This window comes from Salminus brasiliensis, chromosome 19, assembly GCF_030463535.1.
Source record: "Salminus brasiliensis chromosome 19, fSalBra1.hap2, whole genome shotgun sequence".
In the NCBI taxonomy this organism is placed as follows: Eukaryota; Metazoa; Chordata; class Actinopteri; order Characiformes; family Bryconidae; genus Salminus; species Salminus brasiliensis.
This window is the reverse complement of record NC_132896.1, coordinates 25,554,790-25,574,558: the sequence shown is the minus strand read 5'-3', so window position 1 is coordinate 25,574,558 and position 19,769 is coordinate 25,554,790. Positions and strand designations below refer to the sequence as shown.

Below are 19,769 nucleotides of genomic sequence, written 5' to 3'. Positions count from 1 at the left end.
ATATTTTGTGTAGGGCTTTATTTTGTGTCATTGATGTCAATGCAGCTGGATTTAGTATCACTGTAAGCCAGTGTGCATACATAATTAGATCTCCACCCACTCAAAATCCGTTCCACTCTCACAAAAGCTCCTGCATAACACAAACACACACTCGCTTGCTCGCTCGCTCGCTCTCTTCTTTTCTCTCCCGCCTGTTCTCTTCCCCAGCCAGCCCACTTTCCTGACAGCAGAGAAATTGTTTATAAAGCCCCTCTGCCTGCAACATGCTCCTTGATACCTTTTGCTCCCGCAGATAATTGGCACAGGACGCTCTCGCCAAGTTTGACGCTCTCTAATGAAATATTCAGATTGTCATTACAGACCAGGAGACTTGTCTGTTTGATCACATTGCGCTAATGAGCCCGAGCAGTTCCCCCGGCACGTGGCAAAGAGGGGTCGTAAAACGCTATAGTTTTTTATGAGTCCAACGTAGAGCATTTTTTCCGCAGGTCCCCTTCTCTCGTTTGGACCACTGCCTTTTGTAAATTTGGCCCGTCTCCGACCGACTTCCCGGTGAAAAAAAAAAAAGGCATGCGTTTAACAAGCTGTGGTTATCGCCTCACCTCTGTTTGTCATGTTTCAAAACTAATTAGATTGTCTGTGACACAGTTCTGTTTTTGAATGGTAGAGCGGAGGAAGCCATTGTTTCTCTTTGTTGCCTTCACAACGCTTTCAGTCTCTCTGATATCATGCACATGCTGATGCAACAGAGTGCCCTCTCTAAGCCTCCGCTACAATATCCTTCTTTTGTTTACTCCGCTTCGGCCCTGTTCAGAAATATGCCTGTAGCTCTGTGCTCTCCACAATCCTTGTTTTAAAGCTGATGACTGTGATGTAGCTGGAAGATGGATGTGATTTTACGGTTTGCACCACGCTCATAAAAATGATGGTGCTTTAAAAGGTGAGCGAGACCATAGAAGAACCTAGGGCTGAACGATGTGTGGTAATTATCTAATTGCGGTTGTTCTGCACAATAATGCTATTGCCATTTACATAGTGATTATTTTATAATGACTTAAATTCCAACCCTGTATTAGTGGTTTACATGTATAATTGTACTGAATGAAACTCATTCCTACATGAAAAGGTCCTGAAGTTTTATTTTTAAACATTAAAAGCCAACAGTGAATAACAAGACAAAAATACCAGATAAATGATCGCATTAGCTGAGGAGTAACCTCAATAATAATGAGCTTTTGCAATCTTTTCCCATATGGCGTGATGCTTACGCCTGTGTAACCAAGGTTTGTCTGGCCACGTTAGAAAATTGTGTCTGAAGTGGGGGGTTCATGGCTGGACCATTTCGACATGCACTCATCATAAAGGTGTCTGTGATGCTTCTTCAAATGTTTTTGGAGGTTTGTAGTGTTGCCTCGTGGGCTCAGCACCAATTCTCGTTACCTGATTTTGATGCACGTCAGTTTCCCTAAAACCAAATGCCTCCCACACAGGTGTTGTTTTTTTCTTTGGTAGCAACTCATCCACTGGATCTTCTCCCTCACTCGCTTGCTCTTCTTTTCTCTGACATCTCGTGTCACGCTGCTCTTGTCAATACTTATCAATAGTTGTGCTTCTTTGTTACGCTCTGCATATATGCATGATTGACAGCTTCTGATTGGTCATTAACAGGAAGTTCAGCGTTCATTTGTATTTGTATTCTGATTAAAAAATCATTTTTCTTTTAGTCCTTTATCTTTTAGTTAATTGTTAAATATTATGTTTTCGCTTCAGTTGGTGAAATTATGGATTAACCCCATTTTTTTTAAAACAGATGATTAATGTGATGTGGTGATTAATTTTAAATATTGCCCAGGCCTAGTCTTTAAGCAACACATGATGCACTTTGACCACTACAACTGCAAATACTAATAGTAAATAATAAAAGCAATGTTTTTTCTGAGAATCTCAGAAATATTCCTGCCATTGAAGTGGACTGAAGCAAGCTTAAAGATAGTGTGCGAGTTGGAACAATCTTTTTCAAATCAAATAATAATTCGAATAAAAATGTGCAGTTCAGTGTTGAGGTATATTGTCATTTATATAGCCGCTGAAGTGTTTGTGGGTTTTAATATAAACAACACAAACTTTACCATCTGAGTCCATTCAGCTAAGAGCTCATGTGGTTTTCACCTTTAACCTGAAGCTGTTTTGTCTGATGTCTGAAAACAAACGTTATGGTCCTATAATGTAATAAAAACTGACACTGTACCACAAAGCCTTCAGCACCCACATTCAGCCAGAATGGCTCAACAGATGTGTATGTAGAGCCTTTTCACGTGTGGGGTATAAAAGTTTGTCAACATGCTCACATTTATTAATTTTGTAAACAATTATTTCTAGGAGCTTTTACCAGTGGTACTCTGCAATGCACTTAAAGTATGTTGCAATAGATTGTGTTTGAGAGAATGTTGAGAGAGTTAACTTGACTTTTCCATGTCCTTAGACAGCTCTTCCTCTGATTCGCTTTATTTTTTTTGGAAGGATTTAGCCTTCCAGCTATCTTATCTCCTTCCTTTAAATGTCCTTTTGTGTTTGACTTTGATGAGATTGTGTTCTCTCTCTCCCTCTTCCTCTGTCTCTCTCCTTCTCTTGTCAGTACTTCAACAATGAGAAATATGAAGCAGAGAGATATGACGGTTTCCTGAAGGTCTACGAATCCTCCTCACTAAAAACTACCTCTACCCTGGCCATGCTGAACTTTGGACAAAGTGCAATCTTCAGTGTCGGCCTCACAGCTATCATGGTGCTGGCTAGCAAGGGCATAATGGCAGGTGAAAATCAGCATCATCACCATTTAACACTTTGTCATAAACTGAGATATGGGAAGATAATGTGATTTTAACCTTTTAATCTAAAGTTTTGTTAATGCTGGTGTCTTCCGTAGGAACCATGACCGTGGGAGATTTAGTGATGGTCAATGGACTGCTCTTCCAGCTCTCATTGCCACTTAACTTCCTGGGCACTGTTTACAGAGAAACCAGACAGGCCCTCATCGATATGGACACACTCTTCACTCTGCTCAGTGTGGACACTAAGGTCAAGGTAAAGTCGCTTTCACTGTCTTTTGACCACGTAGCGTTAGACCTCAGTCCTCTGATTTGATTTATTTATTTTTTTATTTTTTGAGGATGTCTTTTGGAAACTTTTCAGTTCATCATGATTGTTTCGATTCCTTCATGGTTTGATTAGATCATAGATTAGACTTTTTGAATTTTACATATTTGTAGGATTGTCGAAGATATTATTACGTTATTATTATTTATTTATTTATTTATTAATTTATTTTATAGCAGTTTTAACTTTTCCAATTTTACTCTTCAAAGTAGGGAGCCTAGTTTGTATGCCATCTGTGATTGTAGCCATGTTATTAAAATACAGCTTTTAAATGGTGTCATGGTCTGTGGGTAAATTACTAACAAAAGCAACAACAGAAACGTGGAGAAATAGTTCACCTCAGGAGCCTCCACTGTAACAAGAATTCTTGATGTCCGTGAATGAGAGTGGAATGCTACAATCACAGAGATTCTGAAACCATCATATCTACATAGTTTTGGTTTGGATGTATATATTTATTATATTTTTAAAAACGTCTTTATAGCTTTAAAAATGGAAAACAAATGCAATAGTAATTGAATGTTATTTGACAAGTGGACTAATTTGTACATACATCTGTACATGGTCAAAAATGAGCAAATAAGAGTTGTGACACAGTTAACGAATAGTGAAAATAGTAGTTAAATGAATGAATTGCATCTAATATGTACATTTGTGTATGTTTAATTTTCATGATAAACTAAATATGGTGGAGAAACGGTAGTAAAGGCCAATATTGTAGTATTTTTACTACATAAAAATATTTCTGCACTATGTAACTGTGTAAAGGGTAGGACAGTGCTTGTGTAACTGGAGTCATATTTAGGTGAATTTCCTGTAGTTGGATTCTACTGCTTTATTCTGCATACTTCTTTTACCTTTAGTGACAGTTCTGCATCTTTCAGCTTGTCTAGAAATGCATGAGTAAGACATAATACCAAATTTAGGTAAATACCAAATCTATCATAATGCTGCTAAATGTAGGCGGTACACCAGTTCTTTTTCTGATTTTTATTTTATAAATATCTATTATTATTATTATTATTACACATGGCTTAACAGATATTATTATAACTCATTGGTGTTAATCCTTACTTTACAAAATCAGTAGTTAAATTATCACTTTTAAACTGATGCATAGTTGCACATCTATGCAGCTTCCTTCTGAAAGCATACAATTTTAAGCCACTTTCACAGCACTGAGAGGCTGTTGTGATTAAATCACCATGTTTGTTTAACAGTGCCCCTTGTCTGATTTTATTAGTATGTCCTGCTTGATGAAGTCGGTGGGCTGCACAAGAGCAGTTATTTTAACCTGACAATAATTTGCCGTCAATGATGATTTCGAATTGTTCTCAGTGTTTGTAACTGCAGTCCCAGGCTCATCAGGACTTATTGTTCTCTCTCCACAATGCATACCTCTCCCGAAATGTCAGTGCTTTTTGGAATACAGTCGCATGCTTAACTCCCATTCTCTCTATGGATTTGAACATTATGAATTTGCATAACATTTTGCTTTAGTATTTATTTTAATCTCTGAAACCTTTTTTTTTTTTTGCGTTTTTTTTTCCATGCCATCAGTGATAGTGTGGTGGGGGTGCTAGGGAGGTTTTGGAGGTGAGGGAAGAGAGGAGGGGGGTTGAAATGCATTTGAGGTTGATGAAGCTCATTCTTCATTTGGCTAATTCTGTATGCAGCCTGTAATTACTGTGAATAAAATCTGTCCAATTGTTCCCAGTGATCAGTAATGGTTTTCACCATGGCTCTCTGCATGACTGAACAGCCCATCAAGCCATTACAGGGGGCTCTAATTTGATTTCTAAAATAATGTGGCTGTATGTAGAATTAGTGTAAACTTGCTGAGTACTCCTGTTGTACCAAAATTGTTGGACTGCTCAGCAATGTGTAGTTCGCAGACCTTTTTTTAAGAAAAAAAAAAGTAAGTTGAAATTTACACTTATGCAGCACTTTATTAGGAAGACCTGTATGCCCACTTATTCATGAAATGATATAATCAGCCAAAGGTGTGGCAGCTGTACTGTGCATAAAATCATGCAGATACGGGCCGGCAGCTTCAGGTAATGTTCACTTCGACCGGGGGTCAACGAAGAATGGCCAGATTAGTTTGAGCTGACAGAAAGGCTTCAGTAACTCAGTCATTCTACAATTGTGGTGAGCAGAAAAGCGTCTCAGAATGTACAACATGTCAAACCTTAACGCGACCTCCAACAGCAAAAGAGCACGTCGAGTTCCACTTCTGTCAGCCAAGAACAGAAAGCTGAGGCTGCAGTGCACACAGCCTTCCCAAAACTGGACAGTTGAAGGCTGGTAAGAAAAAATTGTAGCCTGCTCTGATGAATATGGATTTCTGCTGAGACAAACAGCTGGAAGGATTAGAATTTGGCATTGACTGCATGAACCAATGGGCCCAGCCTGCCTTGAGTCAACAGTCCAGGCTGATGGAGGTGGTGTAATGATGTGGGGAGTTGTTTTCTTGGCACACTTTGAAGCCGTTAATGCCAATCATTATTTGAATGCCAGAGCCTGTTTTAGTATTGTTGCTGAAAATGTGCGCCTCTTCACAACCACAATTTACCCATCTTCTGAAGGCTGCTTCCAGCATAATAGCACAACATGACCCAAAGCAAAGGTCATCCCAAACTGTTTTTTCTGAATACGATGGGGGCTTTCCTAGTGCCTGAATATGAATCTAATAGAACACCTTTGGGATTAGTAGAATGGAGGATTCGCAGCATGCAGGTGCTCCTTAACAATGTGCAAGAGCTGGGGGACGCAGTTATGTCAAAATGAACTGAAATTTTAAAACTAATCTTTCAGACATCTTGTGGAGTCCATAAAGAATTAGAGCAAATTGAGAGCAAAAGGAGGTCCTACCCTTCATAGCACTGAGTCCCTAATAAAGCTTTTTACAAAGATGTCGCACCAGGCGGTGCATATAGGCTGAGCACAAGTAACGGAATACAGTGGTTTTTTTAAGATCTACTGCAACTAAAGCATATGGTTGATTATCACAGATGATCATTTTTACGCTTATATTAGAAACCAGTGGGCAGATGCTGAAGCAAAAGCCATTGGCTTCTATTGTACATATTTTACAGGCAGCAGGCTTTCTACATGGAAAAGCTTTTGAAATTGTGTATACAAACCATTCCAATTTACCATGCAGATGCAAATTGGAAAAAGTGGATTTATAAGGGAGAATTTCAGTTTTTTATGTGTACCATTATCTGTGCTTTAGTTTAGTTAGGTTAAAAATGGTTGTAATATGAATCTACATTTATTTAATCCGGAATCTTTAATCTTAAATAAGATAACAATACACGCATCACAACAGGTACTAAAAGCTCGGGACAATCCGTGGCAAGCAAGGCCAATTGTGCTCTCTCTGACTGTTTGCTCTGAATCCTAGGGCAGCGCCTTAGTCCACTGGACATAACCTTATATGTTACTGTTTAAAAGTTAAAAAATAAATAAATAATAATAATAATAATAATGAATACATATTATACTAGAGGACCATTTGGGAGCTATTAGAGGTGTAGTTTACTCTGGATTGCTTCTCAGAGCACAGAAAGCAGCAGCTCAGGCAGAGGTCAGGGTCAGGGCAAATATGCGTATGAGAGATTTGTGGGTGTAAAAACCTCATGGACAGTATTGTAAAACCGCCTGTTTAGCGCTTAGCAGTTAGCATTATGTTTGTGCTTTTGTAGAGCACTGTGTTAAAGCGCTAATCACAGAAAGATGAGTAAACTTTTTTTTCCTCTGATTCAGTCGTGTATAATTTTGTCAAGCATGCTCCCCCAGCCCTCAATGCAGTATCTGTTTTACACAGACATATCATAATTTTATGACCATCCCTGTTTGAAATAAACTCTGCCCATTACATCAGCACCACTTACTATAAAGGAGCACTTTGTAGTTCTATAATGATGGACTATAGTGCTATTTGTTTCCCTGTACACTTTGTTAGCCTCCTTTCATCCTGTTCTCCAATGGTCATGACCCCACAGGACACACAGGGTGGTGGTGTGTTAGTGTGTGTTGTGCTAATAGAAGTGGATCAAACACCGTAGCAGTGCTGCTGGAGTTTTTAAACAGTGTGGCTACTGGGGTAGACTATGTTTTATTTATGATGAAATATGGATTAAATATCACACCCACACACACAGACACTTCTCCTAGCTCACTTAAAACTACCTAATGTCTACAATACTATAAATACTGTGTGTAGAGCCTGTGCCCATCTGGTATGTGTACAGTATCATGGAAATAACAAAAACATCCCTGACTGCATGTGTGCAGTTGACTTCAGAACATCTGGCTCTCAGAGTAACTGAAGTAGTAGTCCTGGGTAGAAAAATGCTAGACCGTCCCCTTTTCTTGTACCCCAACGAATCAATATCCCAGCCAAACTAAACTACCTCTTCATGTTCTGTCTGTCAAAGGAGAAAAAGCTGGCTCCTCCGCTGCTGGTTACCCCTCAGGAGGCCACCATCAGGTTCGAGGATGTCTACTTTGAGTACTTGGAGGGACAAAAGGTCCTCAACGGGGTTTCCTTCGAAGTGCCTGCTGGGAAGAAGGTGGCCATTGTCGGAGGCAGTGGATCCGGGTAAGTGCACAGTGGAAAGCAGCTCTATGGCACTTTGTTGCCAGCTTGCAGGAAAAGCTGTTTTGTGGTTGTCTCGTAGCTATTGATAAACTTTTTCTTTGTAGAAAGAGCACAATTGTCCGCTTGCTGTTTCGATTCTATGAACCCCAGCGAGGTAACATCTATATCGCTGACCAGAACATTCGAGATGTTGGCCTGGAAAGTCTGAGGAAATCTTTGGGTGTGGTGCCTCAAGTGAGTGTTCCATAAAGCTGAATAAGGCTGGATTTTGACAGTGCACTTCATGTTTTAGTTTTTTCCAGGCTATAAATACCTTTACAGACTTGTGAAAGTTGAACGATTTGTGTTGTGGATGTCTGTAGCAAGGAAAACAGTTGATATGTTTTAATATGAAATAAATGTATTGTATATTTCTGTACAGCCTAAAACTAATACAAATCTGTGATTTGGGTTTTTTCTGGCTTCAGGATGCAGTCCTCTTCCACAATACCATCTTCTACAATCTCCAGTACGGCAACATCAATGCCACAGCAGAGGACGTTTACAGAGTGGCCAGGCTTGCTGGTATCCATGATGCTATCCTCAGAATGCCTCACAGATATGACACACAGGTTGGAGAACGAGGCCTGAAGCTTTCAGGTATGGAGAACATGCACTATTAACTTCTGTTGTATTAACACAATGAATTGGAGGAAAAAAAGGATTGAGAGTGCAGTAACACAAAATACATGCAAACTAAAAATTCAGATTAGATTACATTGGTCACCCTTTTTTCTGATCTCAGGAATTATGGGAAAACAGCTACTTTGTACATGCTGGTCTTACATTTTGACATGAAAATGAAAGTAATTTTATTCATCTGTAATATTAGCTGGAAAGCTCATGAAAGCAGTGAATATTTGAGTAAGGTAGTTAGCAAATGCATAACCACCTACAGCTACATTTAGAAGCTGATTGCGATGAAGTTATTTGCTATTATTCATTTCCACAATTGGGCCCCCTTGTGAGCCTTGATTAGATTTGACTTGATATAGGAGGGTAAAATGTTACATAATGTTGCTTTAATGTTAATGTTAGGCTAATGTTCATTTAGTTTTGGGTTAGTGTTCCAATTATTTTCTACAAACATTGGTTTGAATCCAATAAATAAACATTCTCCAAACAGATGTTACTCTGCCATTTACCAAGACAACCCCCTAAAATGACTACGGCCCCTAGAATGTATAATTGATCTGTTAAAAGCTCAGTAATTTGAACATGGATGTATACTTTACATAATCTCTGCACACTTACTCTTATACTCAAAGTAATTTTGTAGGTGCCTCGTTTTGATTGTTGGCATTGTTAGCCATGGAAGGTGATTCAGGAGAGAACCTTTTAAGAGGATTGAGGGACATATCAACAATACAGTTTTAAATGTTGTTAAACAGCTTGAAAGACACCCAAAACTGCAAATCAGCCACAATATTTAGCAGCATCAAAACAAATCTGACCATTTGAGGCATGGACTCCACAAGACCTCTGAAGGCGCCCTGTGGTATCTGGTGCCAAGACGTTAGCGGCAGATGCTTCTTAAGTTCTGTAAGTTGTGAGCTAGGACCTCCATGCACTGCATCAGTGAGCTTTAGGTGTTCATGCATACCAGGGAAAACCCACACAAGATCCTAATGCCTAATGTTTTGTAGATGCTCTGACCCAGTAGCCTAGCCATCACAATTTGGCCCTTGTCAAAGTGGCTCAGATACTTTTTCTTTTACATGATTAATACCTCACCTTCAAGGACAGACTGTTCACTTGCTGCCTAATATAACCCAGACCTTGGCCGATGCTACTGTAGATGAAGATAATCATGTAGTCTTCACCTGTCAGTGGTGCTAATGCCATGGCTCATCGGTGTATAGTTCATATGGTTAAAGTTACTTGCTGGTAGTAATTCCAGTTGCCAATTATGTTTGAACAGTGCACTCAGTTGTGACCTCACCGATGTGCTTGAACCATGACAGGTGGAGAAAAACAGCGTGTCGCCATAGCCAGAGCGATCCTGAAGAACCCTCCCATACTGCTCTACGACGAAGCCACTTCTTCACTAGATTCCATTACCGAAGAGGTGAGGAGCTCGTCCTGTCATAAATGACTTCTTTACCTCACGTCACGTTTTTTACTATTAAATAGATTCCAATTATATATTTATACTTTTCGTATTCAAGCATTTAGCAATTAAAAGTATACTTAATGCAGAGTGAAGATGAAGCATGAATTCAGTTGGTTCAGTTTTTTGCAGTCATTGTAGACTTTTCATATGGATATTTACACTCGAGGTGGGCGCTCAATTATTTTTATGAGAACAAGGCTTTATAGGTTATTACACACACTGGAGATATTTGCTTTGAAGTCTTTCACTTTTTATTTATTTATCTCCCCTCCCCCCAACTTTACCTGTATCATGTCAAAAAGAATTCTTCATATAAATCCTGTCAATCAAATTGGTGCTAGTTATTACAAAGGAACAGAGAAACATTATAAGCCAGACAAGCTCACATTGAAACATCAGTGAGGGAATGGACGCAGGGGGTTATCTTAATGTTTCTAAATTTGTTCTTCCAACTTGCTGTGATTCAGGGAATTAAGTTATTGTTCCCTTATCTCATTCCTTACTAGAACATTCTCAGTTCCATGAAAGAAATGGTGAAAGACAGGACGTCTGTCTTCATTGCCCACCGACTATCTACCATTGTGGATGCAGATGAGATTATTGTGCTGAATCAGGTAAGATCACTTACAGTGCAGAACGCAGTACAGAATCCGTAAGACTAAGAGGATTAATTACAAACCTTGTGCATCTAGTTAGCTTTTGAAGTAAAGCTTTTTAAGGCAGCTTGGGTGGTTTCATGAAGAGAGCTTATACTCGGCACACATTTTACTCTTATTATTTTTTGTTGTTCAAAAAACAAAAAAATGAACTATGAATGAGAACTACCACATTCAAATGATGTCAAAAATTGCGAACATTTAGGATTTTGGGTGACTGCAAATATAGGAATGTACACTATATGGACAAAACTGTTGGGACACCTGCTCATTCTTCTGAAATCAAGGGTATTAAAAAGATTATCCTGCTTTTGTTGGATACTGGAACTGTCTCTACTTTCACGGGAAAAGGCTTTCAACTAGATTTTGGAGCGTTGCTGTGAGGATTTGCTTGCATTCAGCGACAAGAGCATTAGTAAGGTCAGGATGTTGGAAAATAACTACCCCACTTCATGCCCAACTGCCCAACTCCCCAACTCATGCCAAAAATATTGGATGAAACCCCATCATTCCAGAGAACATAGTTGCTCCACAGCTCAGTTAGTGTGTCCGCAAACATTTGAACAGACAATGTACCGTCTATCTAAAGAAACGTTTAAGCATCCAAGCGGTTCTTTGAGCTGTCATGGCTCTATATAGGTCTGTTGGCTTTTTTAATCATTATTATATAAGATCAGGAATTGATGTTTGATGATTTGTTCTGTACTTCAAATGCCACTCCAACTCATCCCAAAGGTATCTGATGGAGCGCCTTCACTCGCAGAGAAGGCTGTTCCACTACTTCACATCACTGTGCTAGGGGACATAGTGATTTTAGGTCACATTTTGTGCCACCACTGAGAATCATAGCAATGCATTATATTGTTCCTATTGATTATTAAGAGAGAGAGAGATCCAATGTACCTCTCTTATGATCAAGATTCAGCTCCAAGCATACTGTACATGCTGCTTTGATACATTCTTATTTCTGATATTCTCAAGAGGCCGCTTATCTCCCTGTGTTTCGAGACGGAGCCATAATTGAACATGATTTAGGGCAAATTCTGCCATCTTTTTGTTCCTTGCTGGTTTTGCTGTGCTCAGCATAAAAAGCTTTCAGACAAATGCTGTCCTTTCATTTCCAGTGCCTGTTATAGCCCCCCCCCCTTTATATTCCCCCCTTTAAGTTTAAGTATCTTCTGTATTGCACTGTAAACATCATCCTGGCAGTGTAAAGGAAACAGTGTGCTTCCTTGGCAACAAACAAAGCACATTGAGCTGCCTCCCTGGTAATGTTGTAGAACGGTTTAATGTTTTGAACACTTGAAGGAGAACAATAACTGTCCATTTCTCTAAACATGGCCCAACTGATCTGGACCTGGTCCACAGTTGTCTGGCATGACTTTGGATTGACTGGGAGAGAGCATCTAACTAGAGTTTGTACTATATGCTGCGGTGAAACAATAGAAATCTATGCGTGTGTTTAGCATTGACTGATTCTGTTAGTGAAAATTGGGACGAGAAGCAACAGTCAATTAAATATGAAGCAGCATAAACAAATCAATGAATATGGAGTTATTCTGGCAGTTGTTCCTTACGTTGTGTCTAAATTTCTTGATTAATGCATCAATGGAAATACTCCAAAATGGAATTTTTATATTTGTGACCGCAACAATATGTGTTTGTTGAAAGGAACATGGGAACAGGACCTGTGGCCGTGTAATGGCAGCGTGCTGTAATGTCTGTATCGTGAAGCCCTACTTTCCACCCAGTGAGAGCATGGCAGCTTGTACTCTCTTAAACTCCTGGCTGCAGATGGCTAAGAAGGTTGCATCCCTTCCCCTGCGGACCCAGCAATAGGAGAGCACCTCCTTAGCCAACCGTGTCACTCAGGAGCTACAAGGATGATTTAAGAATGCTTTTCCATTATCCATATCTGACCCCATGGCCTTCTGTTTCCTTTTACTCATCCCAACAAGCGCAGTGCCTCAGCAGCGCTGTCACTGACAAGGTAGCCTTGAGCATTACTGGTGATGAGAGGCTGGGCCTCTGTGTGAAAAAGAAGACTTTGTGGGTCACTCTGCTCTAAAAGTGGCCTTGAAGCGACGGCGGAGGGAGAATGCTTCTTGTATGCTGACGCTGACCCCTTAACACCTTTCATTAGTGGAAAGGTTTGAACTTCGAGAAACCAGTGTACGAAAATAAGATCATCCTTCTTGGGTACAGGTTTGAAACAGAAGCGTTATAGAGCTGTAGAAAACCATCTCTCTTACAACCCCACCATGCTGCATAGCTCCTCTATGGTCTGAAGGGATGAAATTGCCAAAGATTGTGAGGTCAAAATCGGTCAAGATCGGAACGCTGCTCATACATCTGTCCCATAGTACTAGAGACCGAGGAATCTTATCAGCTGTGTATCAGTACCTGGAGATTATTAATTAATAATTTGATGATCCTGAGAGCTGCTCAGATCATATAATCTATATTTTGCTGCAGTGTTGCGCGAGGTCACATCAAACCGACGAAGTTGTGTTGTGATACCACAGCCAGCCAAGGTTTACTATACATACACAGCTGCAAACGTCCAGTTAAGGAAAATGTACTCTAACACACTACTCAGGAGAACATGATGTGTAGTTTAACCCCCTTCTCTTGTTGGAGATGTTGAGTAGTGTCAGTGGTGCTCAGGAGAAGCAGAACGAAGCGGTGGGCGGTGGTGCTCATTAAAATAATGAGTGGAAGTGCTTCGCACCTTCCACTCTTGACGCCAACACCTCAGTGCATCTTCCTCGGGTCGAGACATTCTCGCTGGGTGCAGCGAGCGAGCGAACGTGGGTGGCAGTGGCGAGACGAGCAGCTGGGTGTCACGCTGCGGAGGTCAAAGTTCATACTTGTCCTGTGAATACATTATGAGTGATGATGTCCCAGTCCAATCTGAAGTTGATTGTCTTGAGTGTTTTGTTCCCAGCCTGCAGTGAAGGTAAATGGAAGAAACTCATTTCCCTGCCATACCGTGACCAACTTCAGAGGAATATGCAGTATTAAGCAGGGGGTTTGACCTGAGCTGAGCCTTTCGTATGATAAGAGGTGGAGGTTGTTGGGAGGAGATGCATGTTATTGGCTGAGATTATGTTGCTCCGCCCATGTGTTCATGGGAGGGCATAAATACGGAAAAGGAGAAGAAAGAATAGCAGAAAATTATTTCATAAGCCAGTCGGAAATGCTTGGATCCCCAGGCATTTTTTCGCTAGTGTGTGTAAAGGCATGACTAGAGATGCTTGATTTTCTACACCTGTGGCAATGGGACTGAATGAAAGAGGTGTGTCCCAATACTTTTGCCCATAGTGTATACTGAATTAATCTCAATGTCGGACTGTACTCGCTTGGGCCAGGATAGATGAAAAGAAACTTGGTTAGGCCGTCCGTAGTTTCAGACTTTTGCTTCGAAATGGGTCACAGTCATATCGGGTTGATGCTAAACCCGTCGTCGCTAAAAATATGTGGTGTGTTTTAGCCCGCCTTTCTCGGCATGGAGCGATGTAGTAATTGTGGCAATAACTAGAAAACAGCCTGGAGACATATTCGGCTGTCATTGTGCAGGCTAATTTCATACTTTTGCTTTGTTGCTGGCAGTCTTTTAAGACCCAGTGCTGCGAGCGCGCCCACACACAGGCTGTGTGCCTGTTCAGGGCCGCTGTGTGTTCTCTCAGTCTCTCGGTCTGTCTCTGCTTTCGCTCCTCACTCTCTTACACACATGCATGCATACATACATACACGCACACGCGCACACACACAAACACAATCTCTCCTGCCTGCCCCTCCTTTGGCTCATCTTCCATTGCCCCTCATGTCATAGCTGATCTGCCTGGTGCTCCCATTTGCTACAGAACCGTATCCAGCTGCACCACCGGCCTGTTATGCACAGTTAAGACTATGCCTCTCTATTGATGACGCAGAGATGAATGGTACCATAACACCCTTGTGTAGTCTCTTTAAGCGCTCCCAAAGCAAGGCCTGCATGAACTGCCAGATTGTGTGTGCTTGCACTTGTATGTGTGTATGTATATGTATGTGCGTGAGCATAGCTTTTGTTTATCAATTACTGCACAGAAAAGTAGAAGACATGGAAAGCTGGAGACCGCAGCAGTGTTGGTTACTCCAGTGATTGCACGAGGCACTGTCACGACAGCCACAGTGAAAAATAGACACTATAAATTGTCATTAACCTTGCCTGCTCTCAGCATGTTTAATTGTGAGCTAATGTCTCTCTCCCCTTCTCTCGATCTCTCTCTCTCACACATATGCACCCTCTTAACCCTCCCCCTCTCATAATCACCCTCCACCCCTCCTCTCTGCCTCCTACATCTCGCTTTCTTTCCCCCTCATCCAGCCCCTTTTCCTCTTTCTGTCTCTCTTCTCCATCCCCTTTTCCTCACTTATCGTCCCCTTTCCTCCTCTATCTCTCCCCCGTTGCTCACTTCTTCACCCCCCCCCCTTTCCGCCTTCTCTTATTTCTCCTCTCTTCCTTGCCACTTTTTCTTTTCATGCATTCTCACTTCCTCCTCCCCCTTTCTTTTTCTTCTCACCATTGTTCTTTCCATCTGAAACATCCCCTCTCTTTCTTTATTCTATTCTTCTTTCTCTATCCTGTTCCCTGTCCCTCTTTTTCTCTTGCCATGTCCTCTCTCTATTTTCTCTTACATTCTCTTTTTTTCTCCAATCTCTTTCCCTTTTCCTCATCTGTTCTGTCTTACATAAACCCTTTTTCTTTTCTCTTATTTGTCCCCATCACTCACTCTCCCCTCCTCCTTCTCTTTCCCTTCTGTCTTTCTCTTTCCCATTCCTTGCCCCTTTTTATATCCTTGTCCCGCTCATCTTTCATTTTACAATTTATTTTCAGTTTTTTTTGTTCGTTCTTGTCTTTTTTCCTCTCTTGCCTGTTCCCTCTCTCTCTCTCGCTCTCTCTCTCTCTCTCTCTCTCGCTCTCTCTCTCTCTCTCTCGCTCTCTCTCTCTCTCGCTCTCTCTCTCTCTCTCTCTCTCGCTCACTCTTATGCTCTTCCTCTACTTTCTCTTGGCCCTTCATGTCTTTCTTTATCCCTATTCCTTGTCATTTGTCCCTTGCTTCTCTCTCACTTACCATCTTGCTCTCTCTCTCTCTTCCTTCACTTGTCCCTTGTCCTTTCTCTCTCATGGACGTTTTTCTGCCATTTCTCTTTCTTGTTCTGTCTTTTGTCCCAGTCACTCACTCGCACTCTTTCTCTTTTATTTGTCCCTCCCATCTTTTTCTTTCCCTGTCCCTGTCCCTTTTTCTATCTTGCCTGTTCTTTCTCTCTCGCAATTGTCCCTCTTTTTGTTTTTTTGCACTCTGTACAGTGTAAATATGAATGACACAGTCTGTCTAAAGTCTAAAGTTCTCTTGTTTGTCCTTTCTCCCTCTTTGTCTCATTTGTCCTCGCAGGGCAGGGTAGCAGAGCGGGGTGACCACCAGACTCTCCTGAGCACGCCAGGCAGTCTGTATGCTGACCTGTGGCACACGCAGAACAGCAAGGTCTTGAACAGCAATGGCAACAGCAAACCCCTGTTCCAGGCCGAGCGCATCTCGCAGAAGGAGGAGGAGCGCAAGAAGCTTCAGGAGGAGATCCTCAACAGCGTAAAGGGCTGCGGCAACTGCTCCTGCTGAGGCTCCGTCCTGAACATGTCATGTACATGCACACCTCCATATACAGAGACGCACACACTTACACACGCACACACTTACACACACACACACGCACAAACAAGCTCTCTGGAGAGTCAGACTTGCTGGGCCTTCTCACACCATCCTAGGGCTTGCTCTGCAGAGCGGCTAGAGGATGAAGGAACAACCTAATGCTCTTCATGCTGCCTCAGAACTGATTTACCCCGAAAATGCGACCAACCATAGGCCTGAGTCTGCTGAGCCCGGTCATCTTGACTGTGTTGAATGACCAGTTCTCTTTCCTATATTAAAGAAGTACTCTAGCATTTCTTAGCCAAAGCTCTATCTGCTGCATCAACAGCATATAGATTCTAACTGTGACATGTTTCCTTGAGCTCAGAATAGAAAAGCTGTTGTCTCAAAACAGAAGTCATGGAAATCAATGGGCAAGTGCTGAAATCAGCAGTTTTGAGCCAGCAGTGTTTCTTTTCGATTAATACCTATAAATGCGAGGAAAATTGTCAGTGGTAATCAATCACATGCTACAGGCACAGCAAAAAGAGACTAGGTTGGGGGATAGTTCTTTGGAAACTGGCACATGGCATTCTGCACATCCACTGGCCGCATTCATTGACACATGCCTTTCAGTGAATACAGCGTTACCCAGCCCTGGAGCACCCTATCCTGAATATTTTTAGTGTATCTGCTCTAACACACCCCAGCCTACTCTTCAACTTAGGCAGGGCTCATTAGATCGCATATTAGTTGGACCAGATGTGTTGGAGCAGGAAAAACACCCCAATATCGAGGGAATGCCTGCTCCAGGAGAAAGTCTGGGACCTGACACATTTATCAAGGTGTTTAAACGTAGTTTTAAATTATTATATATATCTATATTTTTTTCCCCATGTGATTAAGAACTCTAGGAAGCTGTTTTTATTATGGATGTGTACATATTAATATAGCTTGATGGGTTTGTACAAGAGTGAAGAGTCCTATTGTACAGGAACAAACATGTCTGATGGCTTTTTTTTGTAAGTGAAATGTAATTACTGGAAGTAACAGGAACACTTTATATATTTGGTCTTTTGAATAACAGCACCTTGAGCAAATATTCGTTGCCGCATTATGGTTGTGAGATCTGCTCTTTGACAAACATTCATTTGTATCAAAAATTAACAATGAAAAGACACTGACTCTTGACAGAAAAAAAATAAAACCTCTTAAATGGATCATTTCTTTTTTTTTTTGAACAGCATTTTTAGTTGCACAAGATGGATTTCACATCATATTCAAATGGACAACATCCTCCATTTGGTCATGCTGGCATTTATCAGCACGGTCATTATGTTTCCAGGGCATTAGCAGGCCTGTTTTATGTGATATGTTTAAAGACTTTGGCATGGACCAGTTCACATATTTAATGCAATTTATAGGTATGGGAAACTCTAGGCACCTCACAATTTAGTTAGAGGGCTGCCGAGTGATGATAAGCTGACGATTGCATCTTTGTTTTCTCTACACAGTTGTTTTTTTGTTTTTTGTGATTGTACTCAGTACTCCTAAAGCAGAGTATTTGTAATGATCCATAATGAATTTACTTCCAATATCTCTTATTAATAAAACAAGTGGAAGTGATGTGGCAAGTCTGCAATAAGGTTTTGCAGTGGAAAAACGCCTTGATGTGTGGGCATAGTATTTCGCATTTCGCAGCTGCAACAACCATGTTGGAGCGTTATCAGCCACTAAAGCTAAATCTTTCTTGGTTATCTGCCGTTCCTCTGCTACTTTCTGTAGCAGCTCAGACATATCTGCACCTGTGTGGCTCTCATTCACATGACATGCTAACAGTCACTCATCGATGATAACATGCACAGTTATGGAGACATACAATGTTGTCGTAATGGATGTCCATTCATCACGTTATACCTATGCTACTCGTTTTCTTCAGTGATCCCATGACTTGAGTTTTGGTCTCGTTATAGAGCGCGGGGATCACTTTGTCTTGGAGACCGGGTAATGCACAATTGAAAAAAATAAATAAATGGAAAAAGGACACTAGAGCGGGAGGCTAATCAGTAACCTATGACTACTAAATAAATTAAATAAATGCTTCAGTGGGTGGTGTGTTTGTGACGATGTGCAGTGTTTGGTGGACACATCATCTAGTCTGATGGCCAGAAAGCTCCATTTGGGTCTAATCTGACCAAAGAACCAGTTGAGTGAGGAAACTGGGCAACAGTTGTATGCAGAGTCTCTCCTATCTTAGCTGCTGATAATTCGAACTCTTTCAGAGTAGTCATAGGTGTCTTGGTGTCCTCCCTCACTAGTCTCCTTACCCGGTCACTTGATGTGCAAGGACGACCTGCTCTAGGCAGATTAACACGTGCCATATTTCTTCCATTTCTTACTGATGGATTTAACCGAGGGATGTGCAGGGACGTTTAGAATTTATAGGATCCGTCCACTAACGTATACTCTTTTAATACCTTTTCTTGGAGTTGTGTGGAGCGTTCTTCTGTCTTCATGTTGTGTTTGTAGCCAGGACTACTGATTAACCACTGACACTATCACTGCGCTCTGGTGATCTCCATTTCACTAACTGTGAGACTACTGGCACCAACTGTCTGGACCTCTGTTGAATTAGGTCAGTCACTTTAAAGGGGGTGACTATTTATGCAGTCACTAATTTTACAATTAAATGTAACTGATGTTAAAACTCTGACATGATGTTTTCACTTTGACATTGAAGTTTTTTTTATATATATAAATTCTTATTAATAAAAGCCAAATTATACTGACCATGATTCCATTTCCAAAAACAATAAAAGGGGAACCATCCAAGGTGGTGAATGCTTTTTATAGGCACTGTAATTGATGATCTGGCTACTGCTAGAAGTAGCCTTCTGAATTCTGAAATGTGCTGTACTTTCTGCTCAGATTCAGTCAAATGCTGCAAAAACCGGTGGACAGGTGGAAAGCGCTTTACCATGCAGAAGGACAATCGCCCAAAACATACTGCAAAAGCAACCCAAGAGCTTCTTAAGGCTAAGAATTGAAACGCAGTCTAAGCTTAGCGCAATCATGCAGGATTTACTCTAACTGAAGGCAAAACTGCAGGCAGAGAGCTCCACAAACAAGCAGCAACTAAAGACGGTTGCAGTATAGGCCTGGCTAAGCATCTCAAGGGTGATGTTCATGGGTGGACTGCAAATGCTTTACCATAACCCTTTTATTTATATTGGTTTATATGTCTGATCACTTTTGAGCCTGAGAAACTGGAGGATCTATATTTATATTAAAAATAAAAAATCACCAATATCCTTAAAGAAACAGCGTAACTGTGAGGTATGCTTGAGCTTTGTGATGACATCCTATTTGTGGAACCACCAGTAAATTGTCTGGGACTGTCAGGTATGGCAAATAAAGCAAATAAGAAAGGAAAACAAATAACTATGTAAATTGTGAGTAGGCTTATTTGTTCTAATTGATTTGCGATGATAAATGTGTCACCGTAGTTTATGATTAATGTATGAATGTGA

General features: G+C 41.0%; 1 protein-coding gene across 3 annotated transcripts in view; it reads left to right on the top strand.

Annotated features, from left to right (window-relative positions):
- Positions 1-19,071, top strand: part of abcb7 (ATP-binding cassette, sub-family B (MDR/TAP), member 7) — a 47,671-nt gene extending 28,600 nt beyond the window's left edge. For all 3 annotated transcript variants that reach the window (XM_072663916.1, XM_072663915.1, XM_072663917.1), the window contains 8 exons: positions 2,636-2,810; positions 2,924-3,081; positions 7,599-7,762; positions 7,867-7,996; positions 8,230-8,401; positions 9,766-9,869; positions 10,421-10,528; positions 16,009-19,071. In XM_072663916.1, coding sequence (XP_072520017.1) covers positions 2,636-2,810; positions 2,924-3,081; positions 7,599-7,762; positions 7,867-7,996; positions 8,230-8,401; positions 9,766-9,869; positions 10,421-10,528; positions 16,009-16,230 — 1,233 coding nt within the window. In that variant the 3' untranslated portion in view covers positions 16,231-19,071. The remainder of the gene's footprint in view (positions 1-2,635; positions 2,811-2,923; positions 3,082-7,598; positions 7,763-7,866; positions 7,997-8,229; positions 8,402-9,765; positions 9,870-10,420; positions 10,529-16,008) is intronic.
- Positions 19,072-19,769: the final 698 nt, after the last annotated feature.